This window comes from Genypterus blacodes, unplaced genomic scaffold, assembly GCF_046128005.1.
Source record: "Genypterus blacodes isolate CSIRO-AG114 ecotype Tasmania unplaced genomic scaffold, CSIRO-AGI_Gbla_v1 ptg000036l_1, whole genome shotgun sequence".
Taxonomy (NCBI): domain Eukaryota; kingdom Metazoa; phylum Chordata; class Actinopteri; order Ophidiiformes; family Ophidiidae; genus Genypterus; species Genypterus blacodes.
This window is the reverse complement of record NW_027466849.1, coordinates 1,532,768-1,550,180: the sequence shown is the minus strand read 5'-3', so window position 1 is coordinate 1,550,180 and position 17,413 is coordinate 1,532,768. Positions and strand designations below refer to the sequence as shown.

The 17,413-nt window shown below is 39.0% G+C and overlaps 2 protein-coding genes across 3 annotated transcripts; both read right to left on the bottom strand.

Annotated features, from left to right (window-relative positions):
* Positions 1-583: 583 nt before the first annotated feature.
* Positions 584-8,273, bottom strand: hdgfl3 (HDGF like 3). Of its 2 annotated transcripts, none has more exons than XM_076146975.1 (6): positions 8,083-8,273; positions 6,854-6,930; positions 6,375-6,513; positions 5,246-5,389; positions 3,776-3,913; positions 584-3,480 (listed from the first exon to the last, which is right to left on the bottom strand). In XM_076146975.1, the coding sequence occupies exons 1-6, from the start codon at positions 8,164-8,166 to the stop codon at positions 3,454-3,456; spliced, it is 609 nt and encodes a 202-aa protein (XP_076003090.1). In that variant the 5' UTR covers positions 8,167-8,273; the 3' UTR covers positions 584-3,453. The 2 variants fall into 2 exon arrangements, with proteins under 2 accessions (XP_076003090.1, XP_076003091.1); XM_076146976.1 differs by having other exon boundaries at positions 3,776-3,910.
* Positions 8,274-10,686: 2,413 nt separating this feature from the next.
* LOC142996114 (gamma-aminobutyric acid receptor-associated protein-like 2) lies at positions 10,687-14,126 on the bottom strand. The gene is made up of 4 exons (XM_076147001.1): positions 13,893-14,126; positions 11,757-11,812; positions 11,496-11,668; positions 10,687-10,926 (listed from the first exon to the last, which is right to left on the bottom strand). Exons 1-4 carry the CDS (start codon positions 13,924-13,926, stop codon positions 10,836-10,838), a joined length of 354 nt encoding a protein of 117 aa, XP_076003116.1. The 5' UTR covers positions 13,927-14,126; the 3' UTR covers positions 10,687-10,835.
* Between the last annotated feature and the right edge of the window lie 3,287 nt (positions 14,127-17,413).

The window sequence follows — 17,413 nt, the reverse complement described above, 5'->3', positions numbered from 1 at the left end:
GTGTTCCTCACTGTTCATCTCACCCAGGGCCTTAGTGGATGTGAGCGGTTGAGTGTCAGATGTTTGTGTCCACGCTCCTTTAGTCCCTCGTTCTTAAGTTAGCCAACATCACCAAGTATGTAGTGGCGGCAACCCGGTGGATCTGGATGAAGCGGGTGGCAGAGCCAACCTAGTGGACAGCGGGGGTAGTGCAAGTGCCAGGATGCTGCTTCCACCGTCGATGCATTATGAAATATATTGAACCGATATATTGAACCGATTGAACAATTGTGACAGAATGAAAATGAGTGGTGTGCCAATTTGAAGTTTTAGTGTGTGACTGAGTCCTGTTTTGTAGCTTCTGGATGGGTTGGCGCTCCATTCAGAGATTCAGACCCCTATACTAACAACAAACATAACAACATACTCAATTAAAAGTTCAGCTTTTAGATTTTTTGGGGAAATGTGTCATAAATTGTACTAATGAAGAATGAAGTCTTGTGTATCTGTTTGCTTTTTCAAATAAATACATGACTGAAATCATTTTAGTAACACCACCAAATCCATTCAAAAAAATTTATTTTGTAAAAGTCTCAACAGCGAAACAATTAACAGTAAATCATAAACTTTGAAAATGAAAAAAAAGAGCTCCATATTCAAACATAATAGTGATTGGAAGTAAAGGAATTAGAAAGGCCTGGATTTACATGGAGACTGTGTCTACAACATCAGCTACCCCTCTGCCAACAAAAAACCAAAAGGCATATGAAGCCAGACTAAAGGGAAGGGGCACACAGTTAAAGGCAGTAGACAGGGTAATTTTCTCCTACTCCATTCAAATGAATGCTGAGGTAATGATTTATTGTTTGTTTGTGTATTGTTTTTCAGTAGAGCATTACCACGCTTGATGTTATTGTCAGGTGAAAATGTACTTTCTTAACACCACTAAGTCTCCTTTAACTTTCAGGTCTGGATGTCTGCACATAGAAACAGAAGTGGATTCTTTCTTTTTTTGCTCGGTCTCTACAGCCACTGCATATCAACAGATAAGCCATTTCAAACTAAGAGTCAACAGATACTTCCATAACAACATTACCTGGGGTACAACTGAAGAGCATGGCACTATAAAAGCTTTGAAATATTCAGACTTTTCCATAGATACACCAAACAGATTTATACTTTTTCAATGAAAAGTTGAGTTATTATCTGTAGCAGTCCAAGTAGAATGGTATTATATTCTACAACAAAAGTAAAATATACATATATAGATAATATAGAGTTACAATGCGTAACCCAGTTGTGCACAACACGTCATACAATTATCTATGTATATCCATCAATCTTTTTTTTCTGGCTACGTAAAAGGGTAACATACTGTATAGTGTGATGGGTAATATGCTGTACAGTTACTGAATGTTCCACAAGGCCATCCCTTCATTAGCTTTATGAAAAAAGCTATTTCAACAACTAGATTGATACTCAACATATAACGGACTGCCAAACTGCACCTTATTACTCATTTTGTGCAAAGCAAGAACTTGTGAATACGTAAGTATATATGAATTATAATAATGGTTGGAACTTTCCTTAAGTGATCTTTTTGATGTTAGTCAAATGTTTTTTGTAATGAGAGTCAGCTACTTGTCATGCTCAATCCACCGAGATGTATCACCAATTTTTGCAGTGTAGCCACTTGTCCACTGTTCAAATCAGCTGGCACATTTACAACTGTACAACATTTCCAGCTGTGCCACACTGTCACATGGCACTGCTGCTGTAGTAGCATTTCTCCATGTTTCTCCAAGTCTATTTTTGGCTATGACATTAACTTACGCTTGTTACCTTATTTCAATCATCATGGAGCTGGTTTTGCTGTGGTATATAATGTGTACATATACATCATACTAAGTACTTGTGTTGCTGTTGGAAGATATAACTATGACTGGAATGTTTTTACTAAAATCCTGTAATCATTAATGCATAAGTTTCAAATCGAAAAACTAATCATATGAGAGGCACAACAATGAGCTAAATGTATTGAAGCTTTTCACTTTCAGTTCTCTACCCTGACAAATTTTGTGTTGAAATCTGAGACTTCTGGCTCTTCGAACTTCTGGTCTATACACTGTACTCTCTTGTCCAAAAGTGAAAAACACTATTCCAATGTTAATTCCTCATATATGGAATATACATTTGCTTTTTAAAAGCCATGTATTCTATCATCAGTTTCACATTTCATTCTCAGACACAAATTCACTTATCATACTGTTGTCCTTTTGTGGATTTTGGCACTTTTATTTGTACAAATATATGTAAATGTGTCCCAATGTGATGTTTTTAATATTGATTACACCCTTTTAGATTTATTGGGAAGATGTTTCTATTCATATGAGGACTATCATGTAAGGACTATCATGAGCAAAGTCAAACAAACAACAAAGTCAAACAAGTAGTGTGCCACAAAACCCAACCACTGACGTTTAAACTGCTTACCAATTAAACAAGATTACTATTAGCAACTATGACTGCATACATTTCTGCTCCCAAAGCTACACAGCCTCATTCTACCAACAAAATAATACAAGCAGAAAAGTGACGACAGTATATGTAACATGCTGAAACGTAAACTCTTGTAATTGTTGCTCGTAACACTGGCCCCACAAAAAAACTAATGCATTCCACAGGTATCGGAAACAAAAATCAGTATTATGAATATATAAAAACATCACACAGACAATGTTACTGTTACTCTTAATGCCATGTTTGGTATCAGAAGGTTGTTTCAGAATGGATAATGCTATAGTTGTTCAAAGGACAAAACAGAGCCAGTCAACACCATGATTCACTATCTTCCAGACACAAAGCAGGCAAAACCAGAGAGAGCACAGATATACTATATAAGTAGTTGGAGGCTATATTTCAATTGTAATCGTCATTAGTGAACAAAAATACAATTAAAGGTTTATGCTATGCCTTTCAAACAGAATGGGCAAATGTATTGTATTGTTATTATATGCTGATTGGAATATTGTTCTGATTTTTAAAGCAATAACAGATGGTGTGTAAATGCTGATGTTGTTACAAGTTGCAATGGTTGCCAATAAGGGGTAACTCATTCTAGTATGTGATGTCCTCTTAAATATCATATACTTTCTGGAATCTTTCTTTGTGGAATCTGTTTATAGAATATTGGTAACACAGTTCATTAAGAGTAATTTATTACATTTTTATTTTGACTTCAGAAAATAAATTGGTTTTGATTGGATTTCTGACATGGCCATGGCAGGTTTTGCATGTTTGAGCTTTTGGTCAACCTTACACCTTACAGTATCAACATGACACCTGATAGCTTTGTCAGTGTGAGGCCATCTTCATACCAAGTCCAGCAAACAAAAGCAAAGGCAATGGCAGCTAGTAGATGATGTTGAAGAGACGTCAGGCTACAAATGATGACTTCCTTTCATGCTTCTTTAATTAATGTTCTTCAGTGAGGTGCTGCTTCTGTGGAAAACATGAGGGTAAGAAATACCGTGTCCGTGACGTGACCAAACTTGACAGCATTCAAGCGACATTTGTTTAACTGACAGCTGATTGGCTTATAATCATTTTGTGACAGGAGGGGGCGAGATATCTGTGAATTTGATTGGACAGAAATTTAAACAGGTTTACCAAGTGACGCTGTGTTGTCAAATGTATGTATTCTTTAACCCTTTAGCAAGCTACTCAGAAACGGGTGGTGTGAGGTGAGCGACCTATTGGAGACCCCTGATTTAGAGAGAATGCTTATGAAGCTCACCTTACTGTCAGAGGTATTTTGGATGACGTCGTTGTCAGGGTCTCCCCCTTCTGACATGCTCTTCTGGTCATCATCTTTTCCATCCTTTTCCAGATTGTCCTCTCCAGACGAGATCCTTGACAGTTTGGAGGATTTCTGCTACAGACACAAAAAAGCATAAGACTGGACTGATGAACACGATGAGCAATAACTATTTCCACCGAAAAGTCTGTACATATGTGTTTGATTGATCATACACACTCGGTATTGCCACTTGCTTTCTGTATGCTTGAGCTTGATAGGATATGATGAACTGAAAATGGATTGTGATTAATGAGGGCAGTGTAAATACCATTTCATCATTATTAATAAAACGCATTACGAAATTATTTTGAGGGTTAACCAACTATACAGAGGTTGATTTGGTAATTACAGAAGCAGGGAGTGTCATGTCCCGCCAGCTTACTTATTGTCATGTCTTAAGTCATAGTCAGGCCATGTTATAGTTTAGTTCATGTTCAGTGTTTAATGTCTCGTCCTTGTCTCTCACGTTATGTTAAGTTACCGTCACTCATGTCTAGCATTGTCTTGCACTTCCTGTTTTGTCTTGATACCTAGATACTTACCTTTCCCTCTCGTTCCAGGTCACTTAAATTCCTGCCTTTGTGTGTTTTCCCACTCCTGTGATCGGCTGCCCCGCCCCTGATTGTTGTCACCTGTGTGCCCTTACCTCATGTATAAGTAGTCCATATCTCTCCTTGTCCTGTGCCAGTTTGTCTTGTAAAGTTCACTATGTGTGTTAACCCAAGTATAGCAGTCTAGCCTAGGTTTGTTAGGTTTGTTATTTTCTTGAGTAAAAGATATTTTTGCTGTATGAACCCCTTCGTCGAGTTGTGTATTTGGATCCAGTGTTTTTTTGCGCCGTCACACCGGTCTGTCTCTTTGTCACAGCAATAACTTGAATAGTTGTAATCGAATTTGAATCCAATTTGGCATCTTGATAGCTGAGTGTATTATAAAAAAAATTCATTCATTCACTCATTCAAAAAAATATTCATCACACTGCCAGTGAGTTACAAATGTATTACTCACCTGAAAAAAATTTCAGGTGCTCAATTTCAAATGGCAATAGCAATCTAGGTGTGTGTTTGTGTGTGCGCAATATTGAGAACACATTTAACCTAAGCCGAAGAGGTTCTGTTTTCCTCTTCAGCCCTTTTCCACTCACACTCAATATTTCAGCAATATGACGCTCTCCAGCATTCCTTTGGATGGACCACATGGGCTAAGCATAATGGAGCATAGTTGCTAAGCAACAGCAGGTTGCTAAGCAAAGAGCAGGATGTGGATGACTTTTTCAACATTATTCCATTCACATGAAATGTACAAATGAAAATGTAAATATGATGTGAAAACCCCTATGAGCTTTGTTATTGCTGTTGTGATACTGTTTGTCTCAGAGGTCTACTTCAATTGTGCAACATACTGTACCTTGGAGGTGGCTGTCTTTGTCCGTTTGGACCCGCTTTTGTCTCCCTTGAACCTTTCCTTGTCACCTTCCTCCTCTACAGAGTCTCCCTCCTCGCCCTCACTGCTGCCATCAGCAGTGATTCCACCCTCTTCTTGCTGGATGGCCTGTGGAAGGGAAGTGTCCTGTAAAAATGCTGTTTACTTGGAAGGATGAATGAATGTGGAAAAATAAAAATGTATTTTATAACTTCATGACTGCTTCATTATGGTGGTGGTTATGTCACTTTTAACATACTTTGGACCTGGATAAGATATCACTTCAATCAATCCATACTTAACATTGGATATGTGCATCTGGAACGTCATCTCACATCTTATTTGTTGTTATTTCTAAATTAATATAAAACATTTAACTCACAAAAAGAAAAAGATGTTATGGTAATGTTATGAAAGTTCGTCTCTCAGGAAGTTTCCACTATATGTGTGGAAAGTGGGTCAGGAGCTGTAGCATGTCTGTAGCATGTCTGTAGCATGTCTGTAGCATGTCTGACCCAGATGCCCCTGTTCACCACATACCAATGCATCCAACCCAGCCTGGACCCATGAGGTAACATGTATTTGAATATGTTTATTATGATGATACTTGAGTACAAAACTACACTTTGGAGTAAAGTATTGTTCATTGATTGAAGTCATTATTGACCATGCCTTACATTTTTGCTAATGAATATGACAGTGTTTGTGGTTGAACGCTCAAAAACGTGATCTGAAAAAACAGGGAATACAAAATGGGCTAGTACCTTGTACATCATGCTATAGTTATATAGAACACAAAAATCCAAGTCTTTACACAGCAAATTACAATCTAATGCCACAAGTGAATCAGACTCACTCAATCATCCTTAGTGAATCAGTATGAGACTACAGGGAAAGAGCAATGCAGAGGACCATTGAATATATATTGAATACCTCTTTGTTATTCAATGGAATTCTGCTTGAGGAGGTTTTTTTTAGATTTATTGATGTCTTATAGATCTCACAAGGACATCATACAGTTTTGTAGAGCATGTGTGGCATCCTGAATACCCCTCAATATTTTCATCTTCTTGTTTTCTCCCTGAACCACAAACATACTAGACTAGAAACTTACCTGGTAGCCTGTGAACTTTACTCCAGGGTTATTCTCAATCTCCCAGAGGCCCTCATTGAAACCTTTCCTCTTGTTGGACTTGCCAAATTTGTCCTTATACTCCTTGTAGGGAAGAAGATCCTTAGGGCCAAGGAATGCACTAAAAAGGGAGGGGGAGACATTTGGAGAGGATTTGAAGACCTGAGACAAGCATGCATTTCATCTGAATTACTATACAAAAAAATGAAAGGTCCACCAATAATGACTTGTTTCAGACTTCAAAGTTTAGGACTTGTGCCTTGACTTGGACTTGTGAGTTGTCTATCATATCTTGGGACTTGATTTGCGACTACTTGAGTACCACAACTTGAGGCTTACTTTCAACACTCTAAAATGTGGTACTATGGCACCGCAGCTCCACAGAATTACATAGTACTTATACTAGGGGCTGTGGAGAAGTGATCCTATTGTGATGCCCATCCAGGATGAAGGTTACCTACGTTTCATGTGTGCCAAAGAAGAAGATAGGATACTTGTTGGCAGGTGGTTTTACAGCCCCTTCTGGAAGCTCATCAATCTGAAAGACAGGGGAGGGATTGATACTGAACTATGAGCTTGTTAAATAAAACATAGAGTAACTCAGACCTGTAGTGCGGGTAGACCAAGTGCCATGTTAATGTTTGTCGATCATCTATCCTCCCTATGGCATTTGCCACTTGATTGACGAGATATGAGATCTCTTCTCTTCTAACACACGGGTCACCAAGCACAAAATGTGCAGGCTCCTGCACAACTCCAGCAAGCTAAGTGACATAGTTGACCTTCCAATTTATATCTACTAAAGAAGGGAAAGAGGATTCGGCGCAAGTCATCAGAGTAAGGTAGTGACCATTATGTATTAGTACTATTATTAGTACCATGTATTGAATGGTATTGTGCCTTAAGGGTTCGTGCAGTGATGCAAGGTACGCCAACATAACATGTATATATATATATATATATATATATATATATATAAATATATATTTTGTATTTTGAATGCAGGTAGATAATTTTGACCTGGACATTATAAAAGTAGCTCGCAAGCTGAAAAAGTGTGGGCACGCATGGTGTAACTGAACTAATCTGACAGAGCTGTTGGTGGTATCTCCGTGTCTGAGGCTGAAAATTGACCCATGTTGTGGAAATCCACAGTATGAATGAAAAGCCAAATGCCATTTCATTTAGAGGGCCGATCCTGATTGCTGTGCTGTTCTGTGTGTCTATTGTGTGAGTATTAAATAGCGTCGACTAAAACAAATTATAAAGCTAGCTTTCAGAATCTGAATCTTTATTTTACTGTGAAGGTGGAGGTGCAATGGGTTACTTGGGGTCAGCTGCTGTATAATAGATAGCTAAATGATAATAATTAGATGCATGAAAATAGAACGAATCCTACGAAGCCCACGAAAAGCTGAATTGCAGCTGAAGATAGTATTGAATGTGATCCCCAACACACACACGCGCACACACACGCGCACACACACACACACACACACACTTAGATGGTTACACATTACTACTAAACCCTTCCGCGAACTAGGTTTGAATGAATGTTTTGTCGTCAAAGCAGATAAAAGGAACTCTAGGCACCGTAGCATCATTCAATTCACCCAGTAAAGCAGCGGCAGTATTGTGTCAATGAACCCCGCCTCCCCGTGCTCCCAGCCCGGCTGTATCCCACACTCACCCTCGCCGGCCAGTGCGGGTATCCCTTCATTTTAGCGAAGATCAAATCTCCTGCCTTGTACTCCCGCGGCCGTGGTCGAGCCATTTTGCTCGATAGAAGCTGGAGCTGCTGTCTGTATAATCCTTCCCTGTCCTCCCCTGGGGACTTAACGCAGGGCTAAAATATCGCCCATCAATGTTTTTATATCAAGACTGCAGTATACACGGAAATAAATAATAAAAGAAAACACGCGGAAACCGGTGCCTGGAACAGGGCTATTCTCTTACGCAGGAAATTTGGTATAACCGTAATCGAGAATGGCGTAAGTTGGAGTAGGGACACGGTGCGAAATGCAACGTGAAATATGTTAAAAATGAGGCAAATCACATTCCGTAACTCGAAAGGTACAATTCGTAAAGGAGAAAGGCTGACACAAGTGTTACTGTCACATCATGATGGCCAGCCAAACAAGGAATGAATGAAACATCGTTTAGAATTATATGTTATATCGTATATCATTTAATTATCTTGGCTTTTATTATTACAGCACTTACTTTTATGTTGTTTTTTGCGTTTTTTTGCTGAATGTGCTCTGTAAGTACCATGCAGTCTACTTTTTTTTGATTGTTCCTAGATGCATCACTAAAAATGTTTATTATTTTCAACTACCAAAATGTCAAAAAAGGTGAAATTCCAAGTGTAGTCAAACGTTTCTCAAAATATATCATAAACATTGTTCTCTTTTATTGTAAACCCTTACATCTGACTTGAAGAAATTGTGTTGTCCAGAGATTCCTGATGGAACATTCCTGATGTATTCCACACAGTTCTCATGCCTAACCTACCAAAACTCCCTGCGCATATGACACATGTTTGATACAATAGGTACTGCAGTCTGATGTGCATGTTATTCATCGGGAGGGTTCCAAGTTTGGCCAGGGAATGTGTCTTGACCTGCTGCACCACCACCAGGAATTATGATGTTATAATACCCCTGTTTTACTGTCTGGCCGATGTTTGCATCTTTCTTTTTTTTTTTACTATTTGTTTTTATTGAAGCAAACATTTTACATGACAGTTAAAGGATATTTTGGAGACATACGAGACATTTTTTATACAGAAAGAGGGGGAAAGGAGAGAGAAAGAGAGAGAAAAGATGCTTGTATCTTTTAATTTCAACATACAAATCGGGTCCTGTTCTAAGCTGCCTACATTATGTGGTATTTGGCTGTTAGCACTCTCACTGGGCTTCCATACAAATGCTTCAAAGATCAGTTAAGAGTATTACTCTTGGGATACTTATAAACAGTAAACCTGTCTATCATGTCGGAATCATTGGTTTCCAATTAATAATCAAAGGCATATTTGTTCTCCCAAATGCCTTTGATTATTATCCGGTGCAGTGGAAGAAGCAAAACAATGAGAGTAGAGAACAGCTATGGACTTTAAAATATGTTAAAAAGTTACTGTATTGGTATTTTTCTACTGTAAATAATACTATTACTGCATTGGGGGGGCGTATACAGCTTTGAAGTAATGTAAAGGAATGTATAGGATGTCTTGCGACGATACCGATTTTGAAAAGTTATAGAAGTATCCTTCTAAAGTGAACAAAAAACACAAACAGTGGTTGAACACAATTCAAAGCTAGTCCTTGTTAATTTAGGATGTGTAAAGTTTTAAAAAACTTTGTGTGTGAAGAAGCAAAGTTAATGCTAACTAAATTATAATAAAGCCCGCGTTGATTCCGGCTCAGACCAGTTGCAGACCAGCCCAGGAAAAGTTGTTCCCCGTGGCTTTTTCAAAATAAGAGTATATACAAAAGACATAATTTCAGTATTAAAGATAAGTTAAAATAATGAAACAGAATAAAGGGGAGTTCATTGAAGGTAAATACTTTCAGTTAAAAAGGTGTTTGTTACATAATTACCTGACAGTAATTTGAATGTTTTGATTTGATTTGTAATGTGTGTTGAAACATGCCAGTCACTAGTAGAGTGAGAAGTCAGACAGTATGAGTGATGAAGAGCAACACAGATGCTCAAGACCGGAAATAATGTATTTTGTTACTGTTCTGACAGAAATGGAATTTAATGTTCTACACAAAGGATTGGCCACAGCTTCTTAAAAGTGTAACACACTCATTGTCGCCACCTACTGTCTGCCCAAGAGACAGACAGACTGACGCATGCTACAGTTGAGGTATTTGTAAAATTACACATTAAGGTCTAACAAAATAAACAACAACAGATGTATACTTTGCAGAAGAAAAACACAGGAGGAATTTTCAAGTTTTTATTTGGTTAGGTCATCCAGCTACCTTACCTTCAAATAATTAAAATTCTTTTAAATAATATAATTTGGGGAAAAGAAAGCATAAATGAAAGCAAAACTAAGCAAAACAAAAACGGGGCACATAAAAGGAATCAAGGTGAATCCAAAAAGCGTAATGGCTCTATTCAAGACATTGTCAGAACAAATAATTCAAATGAAACATTGTCTATGAGTCTATGAATAATCGGTGCAACATGGGTCACAACAAACACTCCGGTGCATTTAGTGATATATCATCCAACTAAATGGGCAAGTCTGTCCATCTTTCCTGCACATTCATGTCTCCAACTCTCTCTGGGATTTCCCTCAGTTTCTCCAGGGGTACAAGCAAGGGCTGCGATTGTGTGTGTGTCTGTGTGTTTTTGTGTGTGTGTTTGTGTGTATCAATGTGGCCTTGTGGATCTGTAAGTAAGGCCAGCATAATGGCGTGTTGGTTTGTTTTAAAAACCAAAGGTGTTCTCCCCACTGTATGCCACATATAGAAAGCCATCCTCGTCCTTCTCTTTCTCGTACAGCTGTCCCATCGTGATGCTGAAACATAAACAGAGGCTCAGTGTCACAGTATGACTGCAAATCATTTTCGTTGATCTATCCAATGTCTATCATATTATCAATAAAAAGACAACAACAAATGCGAGAAACTGAGGTGATGTGCATCTTCTTATCATATCTGAGCAACTGTTATAACCCAAGTAAGACCTCAATGAGTGCTGGTTGATTGATAAGTTCTGAGCCTGACACATGTTGAAATGTGCACAGGCTGTAGCATTTTGGAGAAAGTGATCGTTCCTTTGCTGCTTTTGCACACTGGTGGCAATAATTTGTGCTCAGTCATTTTAACTAATTATCAGAGGTCCTGCCTCTGTGAGTTATACATGACAGTCAAACAAGCCAATATGCTATGACCATGTACTGTATGCACTATCTGGCTGCTACCCATGTTTGTGCCTTTGGACCAGGCAAGTTGAGTAGAGAAGAGGATATGTTGGAACTGCAATTTAGTTCAGTTGTACAAAGTTCAAACAAAGATGCCACCAACAAAGTTTTGGGATTTTGTGCAGTATAGACATTTTGGGGAAGAAGTTAAAAAAGACCCTGACCTGGACTGAGGCACCGTCTTGTCCACAAACAAAAAGATGGCTTTCTCCGATGGCAGTTGGATGCGTTTCCTGATGATCCACATGAACTGAGCCACTGTGATGTCTGAGGGGACCAGGTACTTCCTCTTATCGATGTCTACTATCTGTGATCCAGAGACTTTCTCCACGATAACCTAACAAACCACCACACAGACATGTTTATAAGCAACAATACAAGAAATAACTCTGCATCAGCTGTAACATGAGGGTATCTTCACTCACCGGGACCCTGTCAGGGTACTTGCTGCGAATTTTCGCCGACTCTATGCATCGATGTTCTGGAGGACAAAAACGATGGATGTTGTTAGATAACACCTTCTCTTCTGTACTGACATAAAAGGGGACCATTGACAGGCCAGGATCAATATTTAACAGCTCAGGTGACACAAATACTCTCAGGCAGCAAACTGGATCAACCTGGAGTCTCTGCTGTGATTACTCTTCTACACAGGCAACAGTGCTGAAACAGTTATTCGATGTTTATAAGGTTTTTAGTCAATCAAAAATGTCCATTCCTAGTTCCTTCTATCACAAATTCCCTCCTGGTTTATGTGTGGCGTTAACTTCACATAGGTTGCACGGGTGGTGCTGCTCATGTACTGGCTGCTTCTCACACACGGAAGGACAGTTTAGATGCTCGACGAGGGTGTCCCATTTACAAGGACCCTTGAAATGAGGCAGAGGATTTTGACGGCACAAATGTGTGGGATTTATTGTTTATCTGATATTTGGCTATATTTATTTATCTATAATACATTAGGGGGCTAAAAAAGTAATCAATAACGGGTTTCAATGTCAACACCCACTGCAAAAGTTTCTTTCAGCACCTCTTAATCCCACAACATGAACATACTAGAAATCACAATGTTGTTTGTGTTGTTGGAGTGTCTAACATTTTGGTTTTGTTTTAAAAAATAAGAAAAGTTATATATACTGTATATATGAGAATCTGTGTGGCAGCAGGAGTATAAAAAAGTGACCACATTTTGAATACTGATGTTCCAAGTGAGATTCACATTTTGGTGTAGAAGCTGTGTCTAAAATAACTATAACTAAACAACAATAATAAGTTGACATATCAAAGATCAAATTTGTGTAGCATACAAATGGGTTGTAAAATGTGTTGTCGCCGTCATCTTTGATAATATTGTTTCAAATTCAACTGTACTTTGTTTTTTATCATTTAAGCTACTAGACTAATATACTTGTCAGTGATGTTTTGGAAGGTATTATCTATACCTATATAGTTTGTACACTCTCAAATATTGCCCCTATGGAGGCTAAAGATTTGACTTATCTTTTCTTTAAAGCTGGCTTTTCTTTACCATCTCATAAGTTTGGTTTGAAAGAAATCATACACTTCCGCCCAGCTTGTAAACAAATCCTGAGGTCTCAAACACAGCTCATGTTTGCCCCATTCCCCCATCCTCTGTTTAGGCAGACAATGATGTTATAGAGTGGAAAACTCAATCTGACAGCCATTTGTCACCTGATGTTGCTCTGCATACTGTTTGTAATCTTCTTCAGATGAGGATAAGAGCGGTTGGAGGTGAATCTGCCTCATACTGCTGGCAGCCAAAACATGAGAGCTGTAATCCTATTTGCTCTGGAACAACAGCGCCACCCTTCTGTTTTGTAATGATTTCATGCTAAGTGAAATATTATGGCGTCATTTTGATGTCTAATAACTCATTATAGTAACGTATCAATAATTTAAATGTTTCGTGCGATGAGTCGTTGTATCAAAGTGATCGGCAAAGAAATAATGGCTCTTATAAAGCCGCAAAGCAGTGATGGCGGATGCAAAGCAGCCTGCAGGCCTGCGCTGTCATAACAAGTTGTTTTGCAGTTTGGTAACGCCTCTGTGTGCCTCCTCTCCAGTTTAAAGCAGAGGAAGGAAAACTAACGCACTGATGTTTCAAAGCTTCATCAGACTAACCCGAACCTTTGCTATCCAGTGACACTGTATCTGCCATCAGCACAAATGGACGCTTAGCAGCTTAATGTATCCACTATCACCCTGATAGCAAGCCGTCATCGGGTAGAAATACGAACAAAGACACGATTATCTGTAAACCTGCACGAATCACGCAGGGCAGTTTAGCGAGGTGATCATCGACATGACTTTAGAACGAGCTGACATGAACATTAAAAGCCCTGTTTGAGACTGTGGAGAGAACGAGCCAAAGCTACAAACAAAAGCCTGGAAGAGGCCAGTCTGAGCGGCTGACGTGACTCCGACGTACCAACGGCAATGTCTGGTATCCATCCCTCACTTGTTATTTGTTTCAACCATTAATAAAAATTTACATTTTAGTGTCTATTAAGTAAAAATGACCCATCATTCTCCACCCTTACCCAAGGAGTGATCCTCTTTGAACATCCATTTCATGTTTCCAGACTTTTCGCTCAGTGGAGCAGATTATAAACTCAACTCGAGGCTTGTTGGTAAATACTAAAGGTCTGTGTTACTGATATTAAAAACAATTTGGGAGTCACAGTTCAAATGTGTAATTATAAGTCTAATCTTGGTCAAAACAACAAGCTCCTCTACCTCTCCCCTCTTCTATCAGCCTGCTGACCGAGCGATGACGTCAGTCTCAGACTGTTCCATGCCGTTGCAGGGCAGGTGGCAGAAGTATTTAAATCATGTTTTTGTGACGTTTTTCTTAACTATTGTGTTGGATTTATGGTAACGCCATATGTTTTAAACACAACTATTGTTTTTTTTACTTAATAGTTAAATCAGAACGATGTATTTAACGAGATTACAGTTTGTGCCTTTGTGTCATTTTGGTACCATCCAACCCAGCGCCGTCAGAAATATAAACACAACCATATTGTGCATAGAGCCATTTCCTAACTAAACGATTGAATCATTATTTTAAAGCCTTCTCTATTTTACTATAACAGATAAATAGATAAAATAAAAATAAAAATTGAATTTAATAATAAATACAGAATTTCACACGTTACGTTCAAAAATTGAACTCTGCAAAAAGGATTAAAAACATTTATTCATTTAAACATCCGACATATTCTACATATAAAATAGACATCCACCGTTTAACAACAATAGCTTTATGAAGATCTTTGTTTAAGGCCCTCAGATCTGTTTTCGTTGAATGTTTTTCTGCGTGTAATTCTGACCACGCTGCGGATATGATGACACCATACTCGGTCAATTTCCTTTAGTTGGATGACATTCTCAATTTTGCTATGACATAATTTCCCGTGACACAGAGTTTATTAAAAATGCATATTTGGAGGTTGCAACAGCTCAAAGATGGCATCCAACCTCTCTGGGAAAGTAATGCCAACTTCAGGACATGAGCTGCGGCTCAGCCTCCAACACCTCATAGAAACTAATAGAGGCTACAGAACAGCAATGGACTTTCAGGGAAGATGCTTGAGGGAACAGAATCTGGAGAACAAGCAATTGAAAAAACACATTGCAGTCCTCACTAGAAGCAAGCTCCTGTATCAAGAAAAACTCAGGGACAATATGAAAGGCGTCCTTTGTCTCAGGTCTCACCAGAAAACCAATGACATGGTCAGATTGGAGCTGTTCGGGAAAGAACAGGCCTTGGACAAAGCGAAAATGCAGGTTGAGGAATATGTTGATTCTCTCAACCAAGACATTCAGATGCTTCAACGATGGCTCCAGGACAACACAGACTGCACTGAAAGGGTGAATGAGGTCCAATGTCCCTGGTCCCTCCAGAAAAAGAACGACATGTCCAAAGTGGACATGAAAGAACAGGCCTTGGACAAAGTGAAAATGCAGGAAGAGGAATACATTGCTTCCCTGGAACAAGACTTCGATTTGCTTCCAGGATTGCTGCAGGACAACACGGAGTGCACTGAAAGGATGAATAATGAGCTCCCACATCCCAGGACCCCCCAGACAAACAATGACACTTTCAAACTGGTGCTGGCAATGAAAGAAAAAGCCATGGACATGTCGAAAAAGACCGTACAGGAATATGTTTCTGCCCTCAACCAAGACATTCGGTTGCTTCAGAGATTGCTCCAGAACAACATGGACTGCACTGAAAGGGTGAATGAGGTCCCATGCAAGGGCCCTGCTCCTTCCATGATCCAGGAGGAGGACAAAGACAAAAACAAGGACTCTGACACTAAAAAAAATTCTGTAAGGAAGCCTACATGGTGGAGCAGATTCACAAAGTGTACCTCAGATATTAGGGGTAAGGTGAAAAAAATCCTCCTGCTCACCATGATTGAAAAGGATAATTGAGTACAGAGAATGGATGGGTAATGGGAAAGATTAAGAGATTCCTATGGCCTAAGATTTAAGATTTGTTGTTACTATTATTAAAATTGTTCAGTTGAACTTTAAACAGTTTTCATTTAAAAAAAAAAATGAATATTCTAAATAATGATTCTTGCATCTGAACAGGCAACTATTTTGTCTTTGTGCACTATTTAAAATGCTGACACATGGTGGCGCCATGCCCACAGATTTACTCAAGTGGAGCCGTGGTACTAATTGACTTTGCCTCAATAAAGTTATAAGTTACATGGCATAGTCTGGACAAATCCATTCATTATTGTTTCTTGAGTGATATTTCTCATTTTCATCACAATTGATGATTTCATCAGTGGAACCGATAATAACAACTCCTCACCACTGTCTGATAGACAACACTGACAGAAAACACCTCATAGTCATAGTCACACACAGTCTTTGTTTTGGACACATCCAATCTTTCTGCCCTTTAATCAATATTTAGCATCTTACTACTTTATTTGATCTATTATGACTGTGTTTTTATTTGCTACTGTGTTTGTTGTGTTTTCATTTATTCTAGCGTGTTTCACTTTAATGCTGCTGTGACAGAACAATTTCCCAGTTTGGGATCGATCGATCACTCTATCAATCTATCTATCTGGGGCGGCAGAAGCTCACTTGGGGCGGCAGTAGCTCAGTCTGGGGCGGCAGTCTGCTGGGTCCACAGCTGGGAACTGGAGGGTCGCCGGTTCAAGTCCCCTGTGTGGACCAAGTAAGCAGACTGGTAGCTGGTGAGTTGCCAGTTTGCCTCCAGAGCACTGCCGAGGTGCACATGAGCAAGGCACCGAACCCCCAACTGCTCCATGGGTGCTGAAAAATGGCTGCCCTGCACCCCCTCTGTAAGGCATGTGTTTGTGTGTGTGATATGTAAAAATTTCAATTGCATGTAATTTGTGCGTGAATTGATTGTTCATTCAATCTGTTGTAATTTGTATTACTCCCTGTCTGAATATAGCTGAACGGTGAGTCAGACAGGTGACACATGACTCATTTACTTTCATCACACAACTCAAAATCACCTCAGTGAACTTAAGGACCTCTTCAAAACAGCGAGTTCAAATCAACATTTCTGAAGTGACTGACATGGTTGCTTCTATTCACTGCTTCTTCACAGCAGAAAAGTTTATTTATTTACTTGTCACTTGTAATGAAACCAGCCAAATGCGGCTGTTTTAAACAAAGACACCTGCATTCAAAGAAATGAAGGAATCACACTACACCATAATTAAGTTACATTTTAGCTCCTGTCATGATGACAATGCTGACCTACATACTCCACTGATTTACCCTCTAATGTTGTCAATTAATTATTTGAAATGCAGGATGCACACACACAGTCCAAGCTTTACGTATATGAAAAAATGATGAGAGAGAAAAAAATTAATTTTCAGTAAAATACAGCAAAATACATGCATTTTCATCTCATGTTATAGGGCTCCTTCCCTCATTACATTACATTACATTACATTACGCGCATTTGGCAGACGCTTTTATCCAAAGCGACTTACATTACATTACCACCCTTCGCAGAGGGGGGAGCAATTGAGGGTTCGGTGCCCATTTAATA

What these genes read in the sequence shown, in the direction of transcription:
- LOC142996114 (XM_076147001.1), bottom strand. Translation starts at nt 13,926, where the DNA reads ATGAAATGGATGTTCAAAGAGGATCACTCCTTGG. An exon ending in CAAAGAGGATCACTCCTTGG is followed by an intron (nt 11,813 to 13,892) that starts GTAAGGGTGGAG and finishes TTTGTCCTCCAG; the next exon opens with AACATCGATGCATAGAGTCG. An exon ending in AGTACCCTGACAGGGTCCCG is followed by an intron (nt 11,669 to 11,756) that starts GTGAGTGAAGAT and finishes GTGGTTTGTTAG; the next exon opens with GTTATCGTGGAGAAAGTCTC.
- hdgfl3 (XM_076146975.1), bottom strand. Translation starts at nt 8,166, where the DNA reads ATGGCTCGACCACGGCCGCGGGAGTACAAGGCAGGAGATTTGATCTTC. An exon ending in TTCTTTGGCACACATGAAAC is followed by an intron (nt 6,514 to 6,853) that starts GTAGGTAACCTT and finishes CTCCCTTTTTAG; the next exon opens with TGCATTCCTTGGCCCTAAGG. An exon ending in TAAAGTTCACAGGCTACCAG is followed by an intron (nt 5,390 to 6,374) that starts GTAAGTTTCTAG and finishes TCCCTTCCACAG; the next exon opens with GCCATCCAGCAAGAAGAGGG.